This window comes from Montipora foliosa, chromosome 1 (genome assembly GCF_036669935.1).
Source record: "Montipora foliosa isolate CH-2021 chromosome 1, ASM3666993v2, whole genome shotgun sequence".
In the NCBI taxonomy this organism is placed as follows: domain Eukaryota; kingdom Metazoa; phylum Cnidaria; class Anthozoa; order Scleractinia; family Acroporidae; genus Montipora; species Montipora foliosa.
The window spans coordinates 64,959,840-64,977,339 of record NC_090869.1 but is presented as its reverse complement, the minus strand read 5'-3'; the positions used below and the strand labels follow the sequence as shown (position 1 = coordinate 64,977,339).

The window sequence follows — 17,500 nt, the reverse complement described above, 5'->3', positions numbered from 1 at the left end:
AGTTGACAGTTATGGAATAAACCGCTGTGTTACTACACTACCACACGTACGCAATGAGTGCCTTTTTTTTTTTTGCAATGTTACAAAATGCAATGATTACTGATGCAAATGAAATGAAATCTTTGGATACAAACAAAGGTCAATCGTTAAATGGCGTCTTGTACTTGTAGGGGACCTTTTGTTCACTAATCTTATGGTATTTTTAGGCATTTGATGTCGCAATTGACTAAAATCAAAATCACCTTTCAATGAACGGTTTGCTTCATGAATGCTTCCTTAATTTCCCATTTTCCTATTCATCAATAATCACGCCTAGCAGCTAGAGTTATCGATTGACAGCTGTTAAAGCTTTGGATTTGTCGCATCTTGAGATACAGTGCGAGTCAGACTCTTTTGTTGTCAATTTAGCGAGAGAAAAATTTTAGAACACTCAGGCTGAGATTCAGTAAACAACAGCTTTACTTACGGATAGAATGAAGTGACTTTCCCTAATGATGACATCAACGAGGCACATCACGATAGCCGCCATGTTAGTTTTCAAATTGACATGCAAAATAGCCATGTGTTATGCTGGGAGGCAAACGTTGGAATAAGGCAAATTGCGGAAAATCGGCTCGTCGAAATATTGAATTAACATTGCTAAAAGTACATTTTAGAATTTAGAATTAAATATCTTTAATAATAATTTTATATCTTTTGATTGTCTCCGACATTTTGACTTTCTACTTCGTTATCTGCTCATTTTTTGCTAAAAAACAACGAAGTAACTTGTGTAGTTATTCTGTTTTACTACTTAGGTGATAAACGTTCAATGAACGTGAAACAAATCATCTGTGTGGCTACGATATTCGTTAGAACCTGTCGAACTTGTGTTGTTTGCCCCCTCAGAAGTGTGTAGTAAATTTGCATGACAAAAGCAAATCCAACATGGCGGCTATCATGAATTAAAGTCTATTGACGCTATTCGTGTTCAAATAGGTGGCCAGGTATTCTAGAGTTTTCATAAGCCCCCAGATTTTTAATTCAAAATGCGTTTATTGTTAGCGCGGGAAAGATTGACTTTTGTTTGATTTTTCTTATGACTTCGGACGCCAATTAGTCAGCTCTTGCCTATGCATGTCCAGTACTCACTAAGACCCGAAGATACGATTTGTCGACCCAAAAAATGCATCTCATTAGATAATACAGTCGCACAGCAGCTTTCCCCACCAATCGAACGATCCGTACGATTCGTGAATCCCGCTTTTACGACCCGTGTTGATTCGACTATTGCATGTTTTAGTGGCAGTATGTATGTCGCTCATTTTTATGCGGTCCAATTTGTGGATGAGCCGTTTTCATAAACATGAACACACAGAAGCGCATACCAAAACAAACGAGACAATGTGAGTATGAGTCGCTCTAAAACCCGTGCCGTATAAAGTTAACAGCAACGCATGTATGTATACTTTTGCGTACGACGTAGACCGACATCTTGCATGATGTGCACCATATTCCAAAACGGTCACCATTTTACTTTTCTTTTGTTTGATTGTAAATTGGCCCTTTTGGCCTCGTTCAAGGTTAAATATTCTTTTCAATTTTACGTTTGAAAGCGAGGCAAAAAGGGCCAATTTGCAAGGAAACATTAGAATACTAAAATCGCGACCATTTTGGAATAAGTTGTATGAGTCGCGTAAACATGAACGTAGCGAAGATCGTATTACGGCCGAACCTCCCGTAAGCGACGTCCATCCAAAATGTCAAGCCTAGATGGTCGCTTACGAGAGCTTAGACCATATTAATTTAAGTCAAAATTTTGCCTCATCAGCATATGGTAACTGCACAGAGTTACCCCATGCGCCAATGCCGATCTAAGCACATGTTTTTACGGAGACAACAAGACATCGATACCTGGGCTGAAATCAAAAATCAAACTTGGGCTGACTAGGGAATGATTGTTGACTGCGACGAATCAGCACTGTATTTCGATTTCCATACCGTAGTTCCGTTTAAACTGTTGACTGTTCTTGAGCGAACATTAAATCGGGAAATTAGTTCTAATTTTCTGTAATTATAAGGCATTGAAGGTCTTCTCTCTTTTAAGACTGATCTAATACAGTGTATGTGCACTTAAATATTTTATTCCTGAAAAAAGTCAATTTTAAGAACAAAATCCGTTACTTCCCATTGAGAAATTTCCCCGCTCTGTTGTACTACCCAGGAATGGAATAATGTTACGGCCCCTTATTATCCAATTTTACGCTCTATTACCTGTGAAGTGGTCGCTTACGGGACGTTAAAAGCAAAAGAAAATTTCAAACTATTTGCTCTAAAAGTGGTCGCGGTCGCTTATGAGAGGTGGTCGCTTACAAGAGGTTCCAAATATAGTGATTTTAATTGGAAACTTTTGGTATTTTGGAAAAGTGGTCGCGTATGAAAGGTGGTCGCAACTGGAGGTTTTACTACAACTTCAAAAAATAGTTCCCTGAGAGGACATGAAGGTTGAGGGCATATGTTTACGGGTAATTAATAATCCACCGATTACTTAATATTGTGTGATTGTGTCGCAGTGAGCAAGTTGAGGAACAGAAGGGTTCGGATCACACCCGAGAACAGATCGCTATACTATCGGATAGTATTCAGGAAAGAGCCAGAAATACATCCAATCAGACTTGAAGTAAGTGCGCACCTTTTCTCCTCGATTCTCAGAGGAGTAGTGGTACACTTGCCTGCGATCGCTTCAGATTTAAATGGAAGCATTTACCTGCGATGATTACGAGCGTCTGCGATAAGACCGACGCAGATAGCTTCCGATCGTCGCAGACCGTTGTAGATCATATGGAAACCAGGCTATAGCCAGGTCAACAAATTTAGTGTAGGGTGACAGCTTCACTAATTTCAGAAATTATTATGAGTTTGCCAATTATTAAACCATAAAGAATATGGTTAAATTGAGAAAAATGGCCTTAAGCTCCAAGAGCAAATTATACATGTACCTGCTTACAGCCAAAAACCAGCAAGTCAGTCAAGCCTTCCAAGTTCAGGTATCACGTAAAGCCGAGCATCAGCTTTAAATGGGGCAACCACATACTGAATTTCCTTCTCCCTGCAAGCCTAAATAAGAAGAAAATAACCTTAGCAACAATGCTATTAAGATTTTTTAATTAGTATTTTCAGGAGCCTAGAAGTAGGAACGAGAACCTCCCATATAATCCTTTATCTGCGTTTTCACAGACAGATTTATTTTTAGATTGAATTTCCCGCGAATGAGACTCCCGCAGAATCTCGATGACCAATCACAGGAAACTAACTTGACGTCAATGCGTCACCGAACCGGAACTGCCTTTGCTGTTTTGCGGCAAAGGTTGTCCAAAAATAGATTGGTCTGAACCATTCCGTGACATAGGCTAAGTATGGGAATTGCTTGCCCTACTCATGGGCTCCTGGTCTTTTTTAAATCATACATTGCGTAAATCAAAACAGAATGATGAAATATACTTTTCTGGCATGCATTCACTCAAATTCATTTTTTTTCTGAAATCCCCCATATCTTCTCACCTGACAGAGATGTTTACCGTCCGGTGATCAGACGAAAATGAGAGCAATCGAAAATTTCACCCAGCATGCTTTGCGAGTCGTGTCCAACACCGCCTGCCTTCAACTATTAAGGAACTTAAGCAACGATGACGGCGACGGCGACGACGTTTTTAATATGACAAGTGTGTGCTATCTCCTCAAGAACGACACTGATCGGAACGGCGTTTCATTTTAATATGGGAGAAAATGAAAATTCTTCCTCAAGCGCTGACGTTCTTCAAAAAACCTCAAATTTGGCTATTTCACGTTGTTGTTTTGCTGACGACGGCAAAGAAATGGACAAAAGTGAAACACGCACGTGCAGGCCGTGCAAAGCTATTGTTTTTGACCGCTAAATACGCACATTTGTGACGTTCTCGTTGCCGTCACCGTTGTCGTTGCTTAAGTTCCCTATTAGGTTTGCGGCGGAGGGCTGTCGTTTATGATATTTTTCTGCGAAATTTCAGACCACAGTCGTACAAAGCCGAAGACTGACGCAATATTATACCACGCGAGCCCCGCGCCTTTGCCAGGTTATTCCGCTCACACGCTCAAAAAAGAAGCTTTTCATTCGCTGTTTTGAACTTTAGTTAACTTCTAATAAAACATAAAAAAATAAAAAATAAAAAAAAACGGAAAGTAGTTGATATTTTTCGGTTGTCGTTTGGTCTTAGTACACACTTCCAGACAATGAACTATTTTCAATTTTTTGTGAAGCTTAGGCCATCCTCTTTTTTATCTCCTTTTGGCATCGTCCGAACGACCCAAATTTTTGGCATTTTCGAACAAAAAGAAAGTAACGACGTAGTTAAACCATTTTTCACTGTAAATAATTCTTTGAATCTGAAAAATGAGCATGGTAACAGCATAGAGAAAACCACGTCTTAATTCTACAATAACATCAACCAACTTTTCCGCCATATCGATTTGTTGTTTCCAGGTTCCACAGCAATGATGCTGGGGTACCAGGCCTCCTATTCCGAAACTTGTCTCGTAATTTTTTTAGGTTTTTTTTTTCCAATCTGACCGACCGACCCAATATTAATACCGTCGCTTTCATCTAAGCGTGGACACGTGAGGGGAAAACATGCTCTAAGTGGCTGCAAACGTGACACGTTTTGGCTGCAAACGTGACAAGTTTTGTCTTCAATCATTCGAAGTTTGAGAGATGTTCATGCAAGTTTTCCTACAATGACGGCAAGACTGGACATCGAAGACTTTTTCTCGGTAATTGACCCTTATCTGATAAAGTGTGCTTCAAATATTTTTGAACTATCGCTCGCAAAAGTTTCAACTGTTTACTTAACGGCTGCCAAACTCAAACTTCAAAGAACATGTTTTCCCGTCATGTGTCCACGCTTAGATGAAAACGACGGTATAAGGAAACGCATTCGACGCTTACCAAAAAACAAAGGAATAAGAGGATGGCCTTATTTTAAGGAAAGGGAAAGAATTGGAATTATATTCTTGTTATCCTGTTCCATGATTTTTCTGGAATTTTGTGGACACACATTCCATGTTTAATTTGACTGATCGAATTACCAAGAAAGGCAAATTATTTTTGGACTCTATTCCTAACTTGTTGTATACATTACCAAACTTTGGCTTTTAACAAGAAAACGCTTCAGGAGAACCCAATATCAGAAAGATAGTTAAAACTTTCGATTTATGATTCGATCATTTCCTAGCCATTTTTGTTCGTCACTTGTATTTTTGAGACCTTTATCGAAAATGTAGCCTGCTGTCAATTTTTTTTTCTATCAACAAGAAGAAAACTTTGAAAGGAAAAGGAAATTGGAGTTATAACCTGGTTATCCTAACAAATGATTTTACTGGAACTCCAACCTGCCTTGTTGCGGACACCGTGTAATTTACCCCAAAAAAGGCAATTTATTTTAAGTTGTTGTTTACGTTACCAAGCAGGAAAGATATAACTTTCGATTTTCAACAAGAAGACGCTTCAGGAGAACCCAAAACCATAAAGGTTATCAAAACCTTCAATTTGTGATTCATTTCTTCCCTTTTGTGTTTTGGCGCTTTTGATCCAATGCCGAGCCTGGATTTCAAGCTGTTCAGCAGTAACGACATGCACGCCTTGCAGATCTATCCTGCCACCACGTACTGACACCACGGATTTACGGACAAAAAATCGACGTTTCGATGACTAGTTCATTACCGACAAAAGGAGGCAATGGTTGCGATCACACTTGAGAGAAACAGTGTAGTGTCAACACCACTCTAGTGTCAACTCTCAAATACGACCGCAGCCTTTCTGATGTTTTGAATCCCTAGGAGAACACTGAACAGTAGAACTTGATGTAACACTAGTTTTAACTCCCTAATGCGACCGCAACCAATGCGTATTCAGGTGCACTGGACACCTCTTCTTGCCAGCAGTGTGACCAATAACAGCGTTTGTCTCATTTCACCTTGAGTGCATGCATGCGTTCACGTAAACAATGCGTAAATGCCAAATCGCTTTTAAAAAGTTAATTAAGGCCCGGTTCAAACGTCGCATTTCACATGTGCCGAATAATATAACTCCTATTTTAGTCGACTAAAACAATTAAATGTGGGAGGCGTGGTGGCCTCATGGTTAGTGCGCTCGACTCCGGATCGAGTGGTCCGGGTTCGAGTCCCGGCCGGGGACTTTGTGTTGGGGTCTTGGGCAAGACACTTTACTCTCACGGTGCCTCTCTCCACCCAGGTGTATAAATGGGTACCGTCGTAACGCTGAGGATAACCCTGCATCCCATCCAGGGGGGAGTAGAAATACTCCTAGTCGCTTCATGCTACGGGAACCGGAGATAAGCGCCGGCCTGATGGGCCTTCTGGCTCGTAAGCAGTGACTTTTACAACAATTAAATGCGGCATTTGATTCAAACATCGAATTTAACTCCGTTCGCCTTCAATATTCCCAGTCTCCACTTGGACAGGCTGTATCCAAAATGCCAATAGCGTCATCTTGGCCTTCACTCGACTCGCGCCTTTTCATCGTTTCATTGAAGCAAGTCTCACAATATGCCACAGATTTTCCCTCTTTCCACCCAGGAGTGTCCTCAGCTCTTCATTTTCAAACACCGAGCACCTCATACAATAATAATTGCTGCACGTCAAACAAGTATATTTTGTTTTTGAAGAGCACGAACTGCACATTCCTTTGCCTCCCGCCATTTTTAAAATTGCTGTTTAGACTCTTCTGCGCATGGCATTTACGGATTATGGTTGCTAAAGGAATCGTAATAATTTACTATAATTTATGCATTATATTTGGCACATGTCAAATGCGACGTCTGAATCAAACGTCGCACTTAAGCCGAATATTCGACTGTTTCAGTCGCAGATTCGACTGAAGTCGAATTTAACTCTAAACTGTCGAATTTGATTTATTCGAACGTCGCATTTCACATGCAGTTAACTCTCGAGTTTTATTCGGCACATGTGAAATGCGACGTTTGAACCGGGGCCTAAGAGTTTCAAAAATCAACAAGGACAAAAGTAGTCACAACCCAGAGATAATTCACCCAATAGGAGATGGTTTTCTGTTACTCGTTTTCTTTTTGTGTAAATTATGCTTACTGATTAAGAGCTAAGACCAGACAAAATCGATCACTTTATTCATCACAGAGAAGAAGAGGGTTTCTCAGGTGTATTGAAACACAAGCCTACGTACAGCAAGGGTGGGTTTTTCTTGTATCATCTGAGCTACGTATAAATCTAAAGGTCCTTACTGACAACTTTAACTTTTTTGAAGCAGTTGTTTCCGCGAAGAATTTCATGTTAAAGCTAAAAAAGTAACTTTTCCTGCACAAAAAGAAAAGCAAAAAATTCGTGCACAAAGGACAATGACATTTTCGTGAATAAAGATGGGTGACTACGTGTGCGATTCACAAAACTGAAAATTGCATGTGGCGCAAGTTTTTAAAGCGCTACAGTATTCTCTTTGTTCTGTCAGAATTTTGAAACCACTCGATCAAACACGTCACAAACTTAAATCAGACTATTTATCACCAGGCACATGCAGTAAACACTATGTATTAATTTGAGGAGCATTTTACAAATTTTGAAGTCATTTCTTAACTCTTTTTTCAAAGTGCTGATGTGACGGGAGCCGTTGTAATAGCTGCGTACGGACCTAAAAGTCAAAAGTTCAGTTTGCGTTTCAATGATCAAGGCACAATTATTCAATTTTTAAGTTTGCGTAGGATTTGAACACGGCTTCAATCATGTTGAATATATTCAGTATGGGTGCATAGATCCTCTGCATTCTTTTGTCAGTGACAAAAGGATGAGCAACTATTAATTTAGAATTTACTTGGTAAACTAGTCGCATATCTATGTAAACTTCGGCTTTCCTAATGTCGAACATCAAATGAAACCTTAACAAAGAAAAAGAAATACAGTAGAGATATTGGCTAGATTATTATTTATTATTTAGGTTAGAGTAATGGCGACGATTCTCGCTATGTTCACTCATAAATGTTGGCTCGCAAAGTGATCTCTTCTAAAGTTCGGGGACCAACCCGTTCCGAAAACGCTTGGCATCTTTTAGTGTGGGTCTACGTCGAACGGTGTGTGAATTTGTATGTGGTTGAGCGTATTAAACACCACATTCGGGCTTCATTTCAACTACGTCATTTTCGTTCAATGCCACGTTTGCATCTTGGCTTAAACTTTACACGTTCGCTATACAAGAAGAATCATGCAGCCATTGCACAATCATGCCACGTCTGCGCTTTGGTTGACTTGGCGAATGCGCCTTACTAGCTTCAGTTGCGATTTTGTGACTAAAAGCAAAAAAAAAAAAAAAAAAAAAAAGAGACGAAGCCAAAATTTAACATCGGGTGTTTTCCTTGGAAAGAACGAGTAATTATGAAATGCTTTGCTTCGGGAAATTAAACAGTGAACTTGAAAGGTGGAACTGTATTCAATTCCATTACTCAACTTAGAGGAGTAACTTAATATTTAACCAAAAAAGCCTCCCCTGACATCTGTTCTGTTGTAAAGCACTTAGGAAGTGAATAGAGCACGAAAGAAGTGTAGAGAAACAAGAGACAGAGTAGCGTGTTTTCCCTATACTTGTTGAGTGCTCTATCCGCTTCCTAAGTACTTTACAACAGAACAGATCACAGGCGAGGCTTCTTTATTTGTTTTATAATAAATGATTTCTTAATTTCCTAACGCATTCGGCTAAAAATTTCGGAAAACTTTATTTTCCGAACCCCACGAGTGGCGTCAGCCATGCATCTGTACTGACATAAATCACGCGGTTTTTCCCCGACCATTCAGAGTGTTTGTTATATCGAAACTTTATTATAAATATTTTAAAATTAAACTCAAAGACGAGAGGTAGAAGTTTGAGGCAAATAACATCTTCAATGTTTTTGTTTTAAGTACATTTAATTTTATTTGATTTGATTGTGTCATCTATACCTTCTTTGCGATCGGTTGCTAAGGGATAATTGTCCAATTTTTGGCTATACTCAGCAACGTACTATGTGGGGGGAAAATCTCAAATGCCAGAATTACAACGCAAACATCTTAGGGCCTGTATACAAGAAGGAAAGAAAATCCTATTGTTAGTTTATTGCCTCTTTAAACATTTTTACAACGCCGATCGGGTTACCCTAGCGCTGAGGAGTAGTCATCTAATTTACTGGTATGAATTAGTACAATGACGTATGGCTTGAAGGAGTAACGTGAATAAAGGCCTGGCCAAACGCTCCCAACATTTCAACGCAACATCTTGCAATATTGTTGCATGATGTTGCGACATGTGTTGAACGGGGTGGCCAAACGCACGCAACATTTTCATCATTTTCAAAGCAACATGTCAATGTTCATGTGCCCCAGGCCCCTGGCGAGCAAGAAGTGGACCTAACGCACACACCCTAGCGCAACGATGTTGCTTGAACGTGGCCAAACGAGTACAGCATCATGCAAAATCCAAAATGTTGCACGAAAATTTTGACCGTTTTCAAATTTGATCCAACATCATCCAACTGTTGATGCAACATATCGCATCAGGGTGGTCAAACGTACGCAACATGTTGTGCTTAACAATGTTGCAAGATTTTGCATTGAAATGTTGCGAGCGTTTGGCCAGGCCTTAAAACATCGTACGAATTTTTTGAGATTTGACTGTTTTTTGACATTGTTTGATCATTTTGTATTGCATCGTTTCGAATGTAAAAATGATTTTATTGTCTTATTCGGGGATATTGCGAAGAGCTTATTTGTCTGAAGAACAGAATTGAACTCTTAAAACATTCAACCACGGCTATCCTTGGCTACTTCCTTGTAAGGCAAGCATTAATTCAAACTTGTGTCTACCATATGTGTCAAACGAAAACCCGGTGGGGAAGACAAGATCAAGAAGCAAAAGATTTGTCATAAATTCGGGGTTGTGACAATGCCGAGTTCAAACAACAACGATGGCTTAGGCACTGAAGCAATGCCCCAGAACAGTGCTTTTGGTTTCAAGAGATAAAGTAATGGTACTGCACGCTCGGGGCGGCCCTCATTTATTCCTTTTCTTGCCATTCTCTTCAGCACACATTCCGGCAGCAACCATAAATCGCTTTCTTCGACTTTCAATAATTTAGGGCTCTTGAGATCAAGATCCCTTATGTATACACGATCAACATTAAAGACACATGCTCGTGGGGTGCTAACTATAATAAAGGTACAGTACCGGGAAATAAAAACTAAAACTACCTATGTTGGAAACATAGGATATATACAGATAAGGGATGTAGATAAAATTCGTAATCTAAAATTCAAAATCTGACATTTTCTAAGGTACTGACTAAATTTATAAACTGTTGCGTTAAAGCTAAGCTACACGATTAAAGGGTCGGATCTGAAGTTTCTATTGTTGGTTTTCACTCACGTGATCAACAGCCGTGATTTTCAACGAAAACAAAAGAAAACGTTTGCATAATAATAGAGTTCAATTCACGAGGGATTTGCTCGGGGCTCCAACATGGCTGCCGTTTCTTTGTTTAAGGACTTCAACATGGCGGCCGTGATGTCATGTGAAAACCGAGAATAGGATTGCTTGAATTAACTAAAATCATTCAAAAAAATAATCCGAAACAAAATTCCACTGCACAGCGCCACTACACCGAATTGAATTTTTCATAAAAAGTGCGGTTTCATACACATTGGTAAATGCCATTTCCCATGGTAAATTATCCCGAAGTGCCTCACACTTAGGTTTTAGTATACCGTATTAACCAGCGCACACGTTACGAAGATTACCGAGGTAAAAAGATCTAGAAATCTCACGCAATTCATTGGCGGGAAATTTAATCACATCTTCGTTAGCTTCGTTGGCTTCGTTAGCTTCGTTGGGACAAATTCCGAACACTCGGAGTTATGTTCATCGTTGTACAAACCGTTCCCATATTCCAGATGCTGTTAAGCACGACGATATTTCTTATTCAAATCCAAACGATAAAGCGGTCGTCTTTAATAATTATTTCTTATCGTCATTTAATACCAACAATATGTTGGGCGATTTTCCATCTACCCCTTTGACTGACGACGTCATATCATGCTTACAGCTGTCTAATGACGACGAATTGTCGGCCCTGAAATCGCTTAATCCCAGCAAGTCGCCAGGACCTGATGAGTTCCATCCTCTACTTCTGAAAGAGTGTGCTCAGGATCTGTCCACCTCTCTATGCACTTTGTTTAATTTGTCTCTGCGTCATGGGATGTATCCTTCTGAATGGAAATTAGCGAACATTTCTCCAGTATTTAAGAAGGGTTCCAGGTCCTTAGTCTCCAACTACCGCCCAGTATCGCTGTTATCAATTATCAGCAAACTGTGTGAACGCTGTGTGTTGAAGAAGTTGCTACCCAAACTTATGCATAACCTGTCCTCCATGCAGCATGGGTTTGTTTAAGGGAGATCGTGTGTTACCCAGCTGCTCTCTTTGCTACACGATATGGGCGCATCTCTAGATGCTGGCGAAGAGATTGACGTTGTTTACTTAGATTTCAGTAAAGCCTTTGATTCGGTGCCGCATATTGGTCTGCTTCATAAATTGTCCTTGTTTGGCATCCAGGGCTCCCTTCGCGCTTGGTTTACCAACTTTTTATCTTCAAGATATCAGCGTGTTCAGGTGGATGGTGCTTACTCTCCTTGGGTATCAGTCACATCTGGTGTGCCTCAGGGTAGCCTACTCGGGCCATTTCTTGTTTTTGCTGTACCTGAACGATCTCCCGGATGTTGTCAGCAATTCCACGTCCATAGCGCTCTTCGCTGATGATGCAAAATGTTCATCCGTTGTGCGCACTCCTGACGATTGTCTAGCTTTGCAAAGAGACTTGAACTGTTTATACGACTGGACTACCCTTTGGGGTCTTAAGTTTAATACTAGTAAATGTGAAGTATTAAGAATATCTAGAAAGCGCAGTTCTTCATTCCTCAACCTTGCGGTCAGTCCCTATACCCATGACTTCCCATTAGGTGCTGTTGCCACCCAAAAAGACCTTGGGGTCACGGTCACTAATACTCTGTCGTGGGGTTCATATTTCCAGTGTCGTGGCCAATGCCAACAGAAAGCTTGGCTTTTTGCGGCGGCACTTCGGCAGTGCGTGTTTAGGGGCTGATCGCAAAAGATTGCTTTACTTAGCATTTTGTTCGATCTCAGCTTGGCTATGCCAGTGAGGTCTGGGCCCCTCAGTCTTGCATTAGAGATTTAAAATTACTTGAAGGTGTTCAGAGACGTGCTACACGCTATATTTTAGGTTGTGACCGGGATCCTAATTCTCCCCCTAGTTATAAATCTCGCTTAGTATCTTTAAATTTGCTATCTATTTCTTACTGGTTGGAATACAGCGATCTTCTTTTTCTCTACAAGGGCGTCAATGGTTTACTTAATTTTCCGCTTAGTAACTTTATTAGATTTTCTACTGGCCGCACTTGAAGTGCTGCCAGTTCTTTAAATCTTCGTCATTTCCTCCGTTTTCGCACATCATTATTCAGGGATTCGCATTTTATTAGAATTGTTTACTTATGGAATGATTTACCTCTGTCATTTAGGCAGACACCTTCTATTAAGTTATTTAAAACTAGGCTATATGAGCACTACTTTAAAAAACTAGATTGTGACTTTGAAACCGATAGAATTAGAACCTGGAAAACTATTTGTCTCAACTGTCGTTCAATAGGGAGACTTAATTGTTGTTAATGCTTTTATTTATTTATTTATTTATTTATTTATTTATTTAGTTTTGCGGCGAATGGAAGTGATTCGAACACCAATGACACGGTAAGAAAAGCAGAGTAAGTTGCGTGCAAACGGCATCATCAAATTGCTTGTCACGTTGGATGCCCACGTTTAAAATTCGCTTGAGTGTAGTTTTCATGGTGGTCAGTTAGCAACGTGCCTGTCACGCACCGGTGGCTTAGTTGGTTGAGCACAGGGCTGCCATGCAAGTGTTCGTGACCACGACTCCGGCAGGACCAACACTCAGGGTCTTTAAATAACTGGGGATAAAGTGCTGCCTTTGTAATTACACCCGCAAACGGTTAGACTTTCAAATCTTCTTCGATAAGGACTATAAACCGTAGGCCCCGTCTCACAATATATTCAAAGAATATATTAAAGAACCCACACACTATTCGAGAAGAGTAGGGGATGAAATTCCCGGTGTTGTGGCTGTCCTTTGTAAGTGTATGGGTGGTGGGTATAGCAGGTCCACATCAGCTAAATAGCTGCCAAAACTTTAACCTGCTAAAATAAATAAATAAATAAATAAATAAATAAATAAATAAATAACAAACAAACAAACTGACAGTGTAGGGCATACAACATGCATGTTCCTTTTTCTTTCACGCGAAAGGCTCAAACAGACTTGCAAACACACACACCACTTTCCTTCTTCAAATTACTGTGTTCAGAGATTGAATTCTCAGGAGCAAACTATCCCTCGATTGATCTTTGTCTGCTCTAGGAGCTTACTACCTGAGCGGCCTACTTTGAAATCAATTTTGTCGATCAAGCGCGATACAACAGCGATGAATGCGAGAACATTACACGTCTTGGCTTCAAATCCGCTTCCCGCCGTAACTTCAATTGGGATTAACCATTTTTTTGTGTTCTATTGAAAGAAAGCTGACGTTTCGAGCGTTTACGTTAGCCCTTCGCTCCGACGAAGGGCTAACGCTCGAAACGTCAGCTTTCCAAATCTTTCACGTTGGTTATTAGACCTTTATCAACTCCTTTGATAAAATCAATTTCTGTTCCAATTTCCCACCGACGCAGCACCACAGTTTCTTTAGACTAAATTTTGTTTACTAATGAGAAAAACTCAACCTACATGTGACGCCGAGTTTGGGAATCGAACCCCAGCCACATTGGTGGGAGTCGAGTGCTCTCACCACTGCGCCACCACTGCTCCCCTCTAGAAATACTTGTTATATGTTTATCATCATCAGTCATTATTTTTAATCCAAGGCCGCATTTCCTTAACAAAGAATCAGAGAAAAGGTTTTGTCTAAAAGACCAATAGGCAGTAATTCTCTTCGGTTTGTCTCTCACCAAAAAACAATTGCGAGCGTAGAACCCAAAAAAGAATAAATAAATACACACTTAATTGACCACTCCCCATAGGGACTTTTCAGCACTGAAAAGTCCCTATGGGCCAATGAAACACAATCACGACAGAACAGCATTCAATAACAACTGTTAAAAATCCCACCTGGCCGGAGGCAAACCAGTTGGCTGTTCACAAGTGCAGGCAAGAAATTGAACAAATTCAACAAATGGTCGGCAGAACATGTCTTGAACCCGCCATCGCCGGATCTCAAGGCAAGCACTGTCTCTATTCACTGGGCCGCAGTGCCTCCTATTTAAAAGGGCAGCTAAGTTGAACTAGGGACTACCAGGAACAAATTCAACCAGTGGACAGAATGTGTCTTGAACCCGGATCTCAAGGCAAGCACCTTAACAGCTGGGCCGCAGTGCCTCCTCAAAGAAGTTAGATTCATTGAATAATAGTAGAACGTAAGAATAGTGGTCAATATATGACATCCATGATTTTGTTTTTACCCTTTGAAAACGCTTTGAGTCGATTCACTAGGTAAGAAAACTAAAACATAACGGAAATGTAAAGATAGTGAAAAAACTGCTTTGTTTTTGAAGCTATATAATACCTTTAATTGAAAGTAGGAAAAGTGGTGAATAAATGATATCCGTAATTTGTTTTTACACTTTGCCTTGCTCCCAAGGAGACTCAACCAACCTATTGTACCAGCAGCCCTTGTTGCGGCATGCCAGGAATTCCCGGGATTCCTGGAATCCCTGGACAAGCGGGATCCACGGGATTACCCGGAGCTAGGGGGCCCCCAGGAGGCAAAGGTGATGAAGGTTCTCAAGGAAAACAAGGTCCACGGGGAGGGAAGGGCGACAGAGGTGATGCAGGAAGACAAGGTCTCCCTGGTCCACAAGGACCACAAGGCCTCCAGGGTACTGCAGGTTCATTGAACCGTAGTTGGAAACAGTGCACCTTTAAGAGCATAAATGATGATAAGGACACTGGATTGCTCAGGGTGAGTTTTGATACACTGTTGTCACAACTGCTTGTATTACAAACAACCTCCGTAACCGACACCGAAAGACGTTTTTGATGTTATGTGATGTTTTCCGCAAAAATGCAAAGGGCTATCAAGCTGATAGGAGGAAATTAAAGGCTTAGAAATACTAAGGACCACAATGGAATAGAAATGCGGCATAAGTAAACATAGCGCCTGGGTCTGGCCTCCATGATGCAGAGGTTGGCACCGTATAGTTAAGGCTTTAAGAGCATAAATGATGAAAAGGACACTGGATTGCTCAAGGTGAGTTTTGATACGTTGCCGTCCCAACTACGTGCTTGCAAAGGCAACTTCAAAGCTGACACCGAAAGCACTTTTCGATGCCGTTATCTGACGTTTTTCCGAAAAAAGGCAAAGGGTTATCAAGCTAGTAGGAGGAAAGGTATAGAAATAGTAAAAACCCAATGGAATGAAAATGCGCGAGTGAACATAGCCCCTGCATCTGGTCTCCATGATGCATAGGTTGCCCCCCAAAAAGGCTCGGTATAAATCATGTTACAACAAGCATAGAATAAAATGTCTCTTGTTTCATGCATTGCAATGATACGAGTTTGCTCACAGACTGAAGGCACCATGCTATTTACAAATGACTTCCAAAGGTAAAAGAACTTTTTTTAACGTTGCTAACCTTTTTAATTTCTGCCTTTTAACCTTGATAACGAGTCAATTAGAAGCCATCCAAAAATGATGGCAAGCAAATTCTTGGGTATTAAAGGCTCTAATGATCCATACATTCTTTTTGAAATTGCGAAATTCTCAAATCATCATAGTTGCTCAGAAATTATCCGGTATACCGAGTTCAAATTTTCAATATCCAATATTCAATATTTTCAATATTCAACACTTTATTCTTGGCTGACGTATTAGAAAACGATAGCCTTGAAATAATGAGGTAAAAAATGAAAAAAAAAAGATTCCCCTATACACTACAATTTTGACCCCTGCCTTTTAAATGTTTTATTGATTTTACCAGAAATGCATTTTCAAGAAAATGTCTGATCAAACTGCGCTGCAAGTGTACTGGGATGGGAATCTTCGCATACATAACTGTGACGATTGCTGCAGTCGATGGTATTTTACCTTCAACGGAGCAGAGTGCTCATCGCCAGCAGCTATTGATGGCACGCTCTACATGGTACTTGGAAAGGGAAGCAACGTGAAAAATTTACACCGCCCTCCCCACATTGAAGGAGTGTGCGAAAAAATTCACAAGGGCATGGTGCGCGTGGGATTCTGGGTCGGTCGGTGTTCTGGTTACCCGGCTGTTGCGAATGTATACACTGGATGGAATTCAGTGTCCCGCATCTACATAGAAGAAATACCTCCTCCACAGGCATGAGAACTGAAAGCGGATTTCTCTTTCTTTAGGTGTCACACTAGCTAGCCACGGGGCAGTATCTTTTACTCGTGAAATGTGAAAATAAAGAGGAGGGAACTCAATATCTAACCGAGCTGTTTATTTGTTTGTTTTTGTTGTAGTTTTTTGCCCCTATTCAGTTTGCATAAGGCGATTCCATTTTTTTTGTCTGTTGGTGTTTAAGACGCGGCTGTGGTGGCCACGATCAAGACAACATCGTACTCTACCTTTGTAAAGCGGGCAGTTCAATTCTGTTCACGTGTGTCGGCTAATCCCAAAAAGAGGAGAGATCTTGGACGGAAACTGCTCCCAGAGGCCATGATACGCTCGGTTAAGAGGACTCTTTTGCGGTGGCGCCATTTTACGACAACTCTCAGAATCCCTCACATAAAGAATAAGTATATGAAAGATATACCTAAATTTCGGAAAGAAGCGCTAACACGTCTTTGATCACCACAGTTATGAATGATAGTTAAGTAGTAAAAAAAATCAGTCCTGAGCTCTGAATTGGAACTTTCATGACCAGTATCGCAAAGGTCATAGATAAAATAACAATTATTGCGTTCGAAGAAGGAGAACCAATGCCATCCATATCAGTTTTCAGTCCCGCGCGTTCTATGATATCCCTCGGGTATCGATTTTAGTTTTTTGATGCCATCTTGGACTGACTGACACACATCTCTTCTTTCTCAGGCGGGTATTTATCCGAACCCAGGGCATTTAATTTCGGGATTGAGACACAATCTTAGACTGTCCTTCACTAATGGCCTCGATCTCATATGATATATAGTATTAAAAGACATACCTCCTAAAGTGATTAATGTCAGGATTCCGTTAAATATGAGTCTTCTGATTGCAAAAAGGCATTACGATGCATATGTTGTCTACGAAAGGCAATAACATGTCATGGATCTCGATGGTCTCACATCCACTCTGATGCAAACCTCGCCTCACAGTTAACTTCAGTGAACCTT

The 17,500-nt window shown here is 40.5% G+C and overlaps 1 protein-coding gene across 1 annotated transcript in view; it reads left to right on the top strand.

Annotated features, from left to right (window-relative positions):
- LOC138005003 (collagen triple helix repeat-containing protein 1-like) overlaps window positions 1-16,609 on the top strand; it is a 36,681-nt gene extending 20,072 nt beyond the window's left edge. The window contains exons 4-5 of the mRNA XM_068851300.1: window positions 14,804-15,124; window positions 16,143-16,609. Of these exons, the coding sequence (XP_068707401.1) occupies window positions 14,804-15,124; window positions 16,143-16,508 (687 nt within the window). The 3' untranslated portion in view covers window positions 16,509-16,609. The remainder of the gene's footprint in view (window positions 1-14,803; window positions 15,125-16,142) is intronic.
- The last annotated feature ends 891 nt before the right edge of the window (window positions 16,610-17,500 follow it).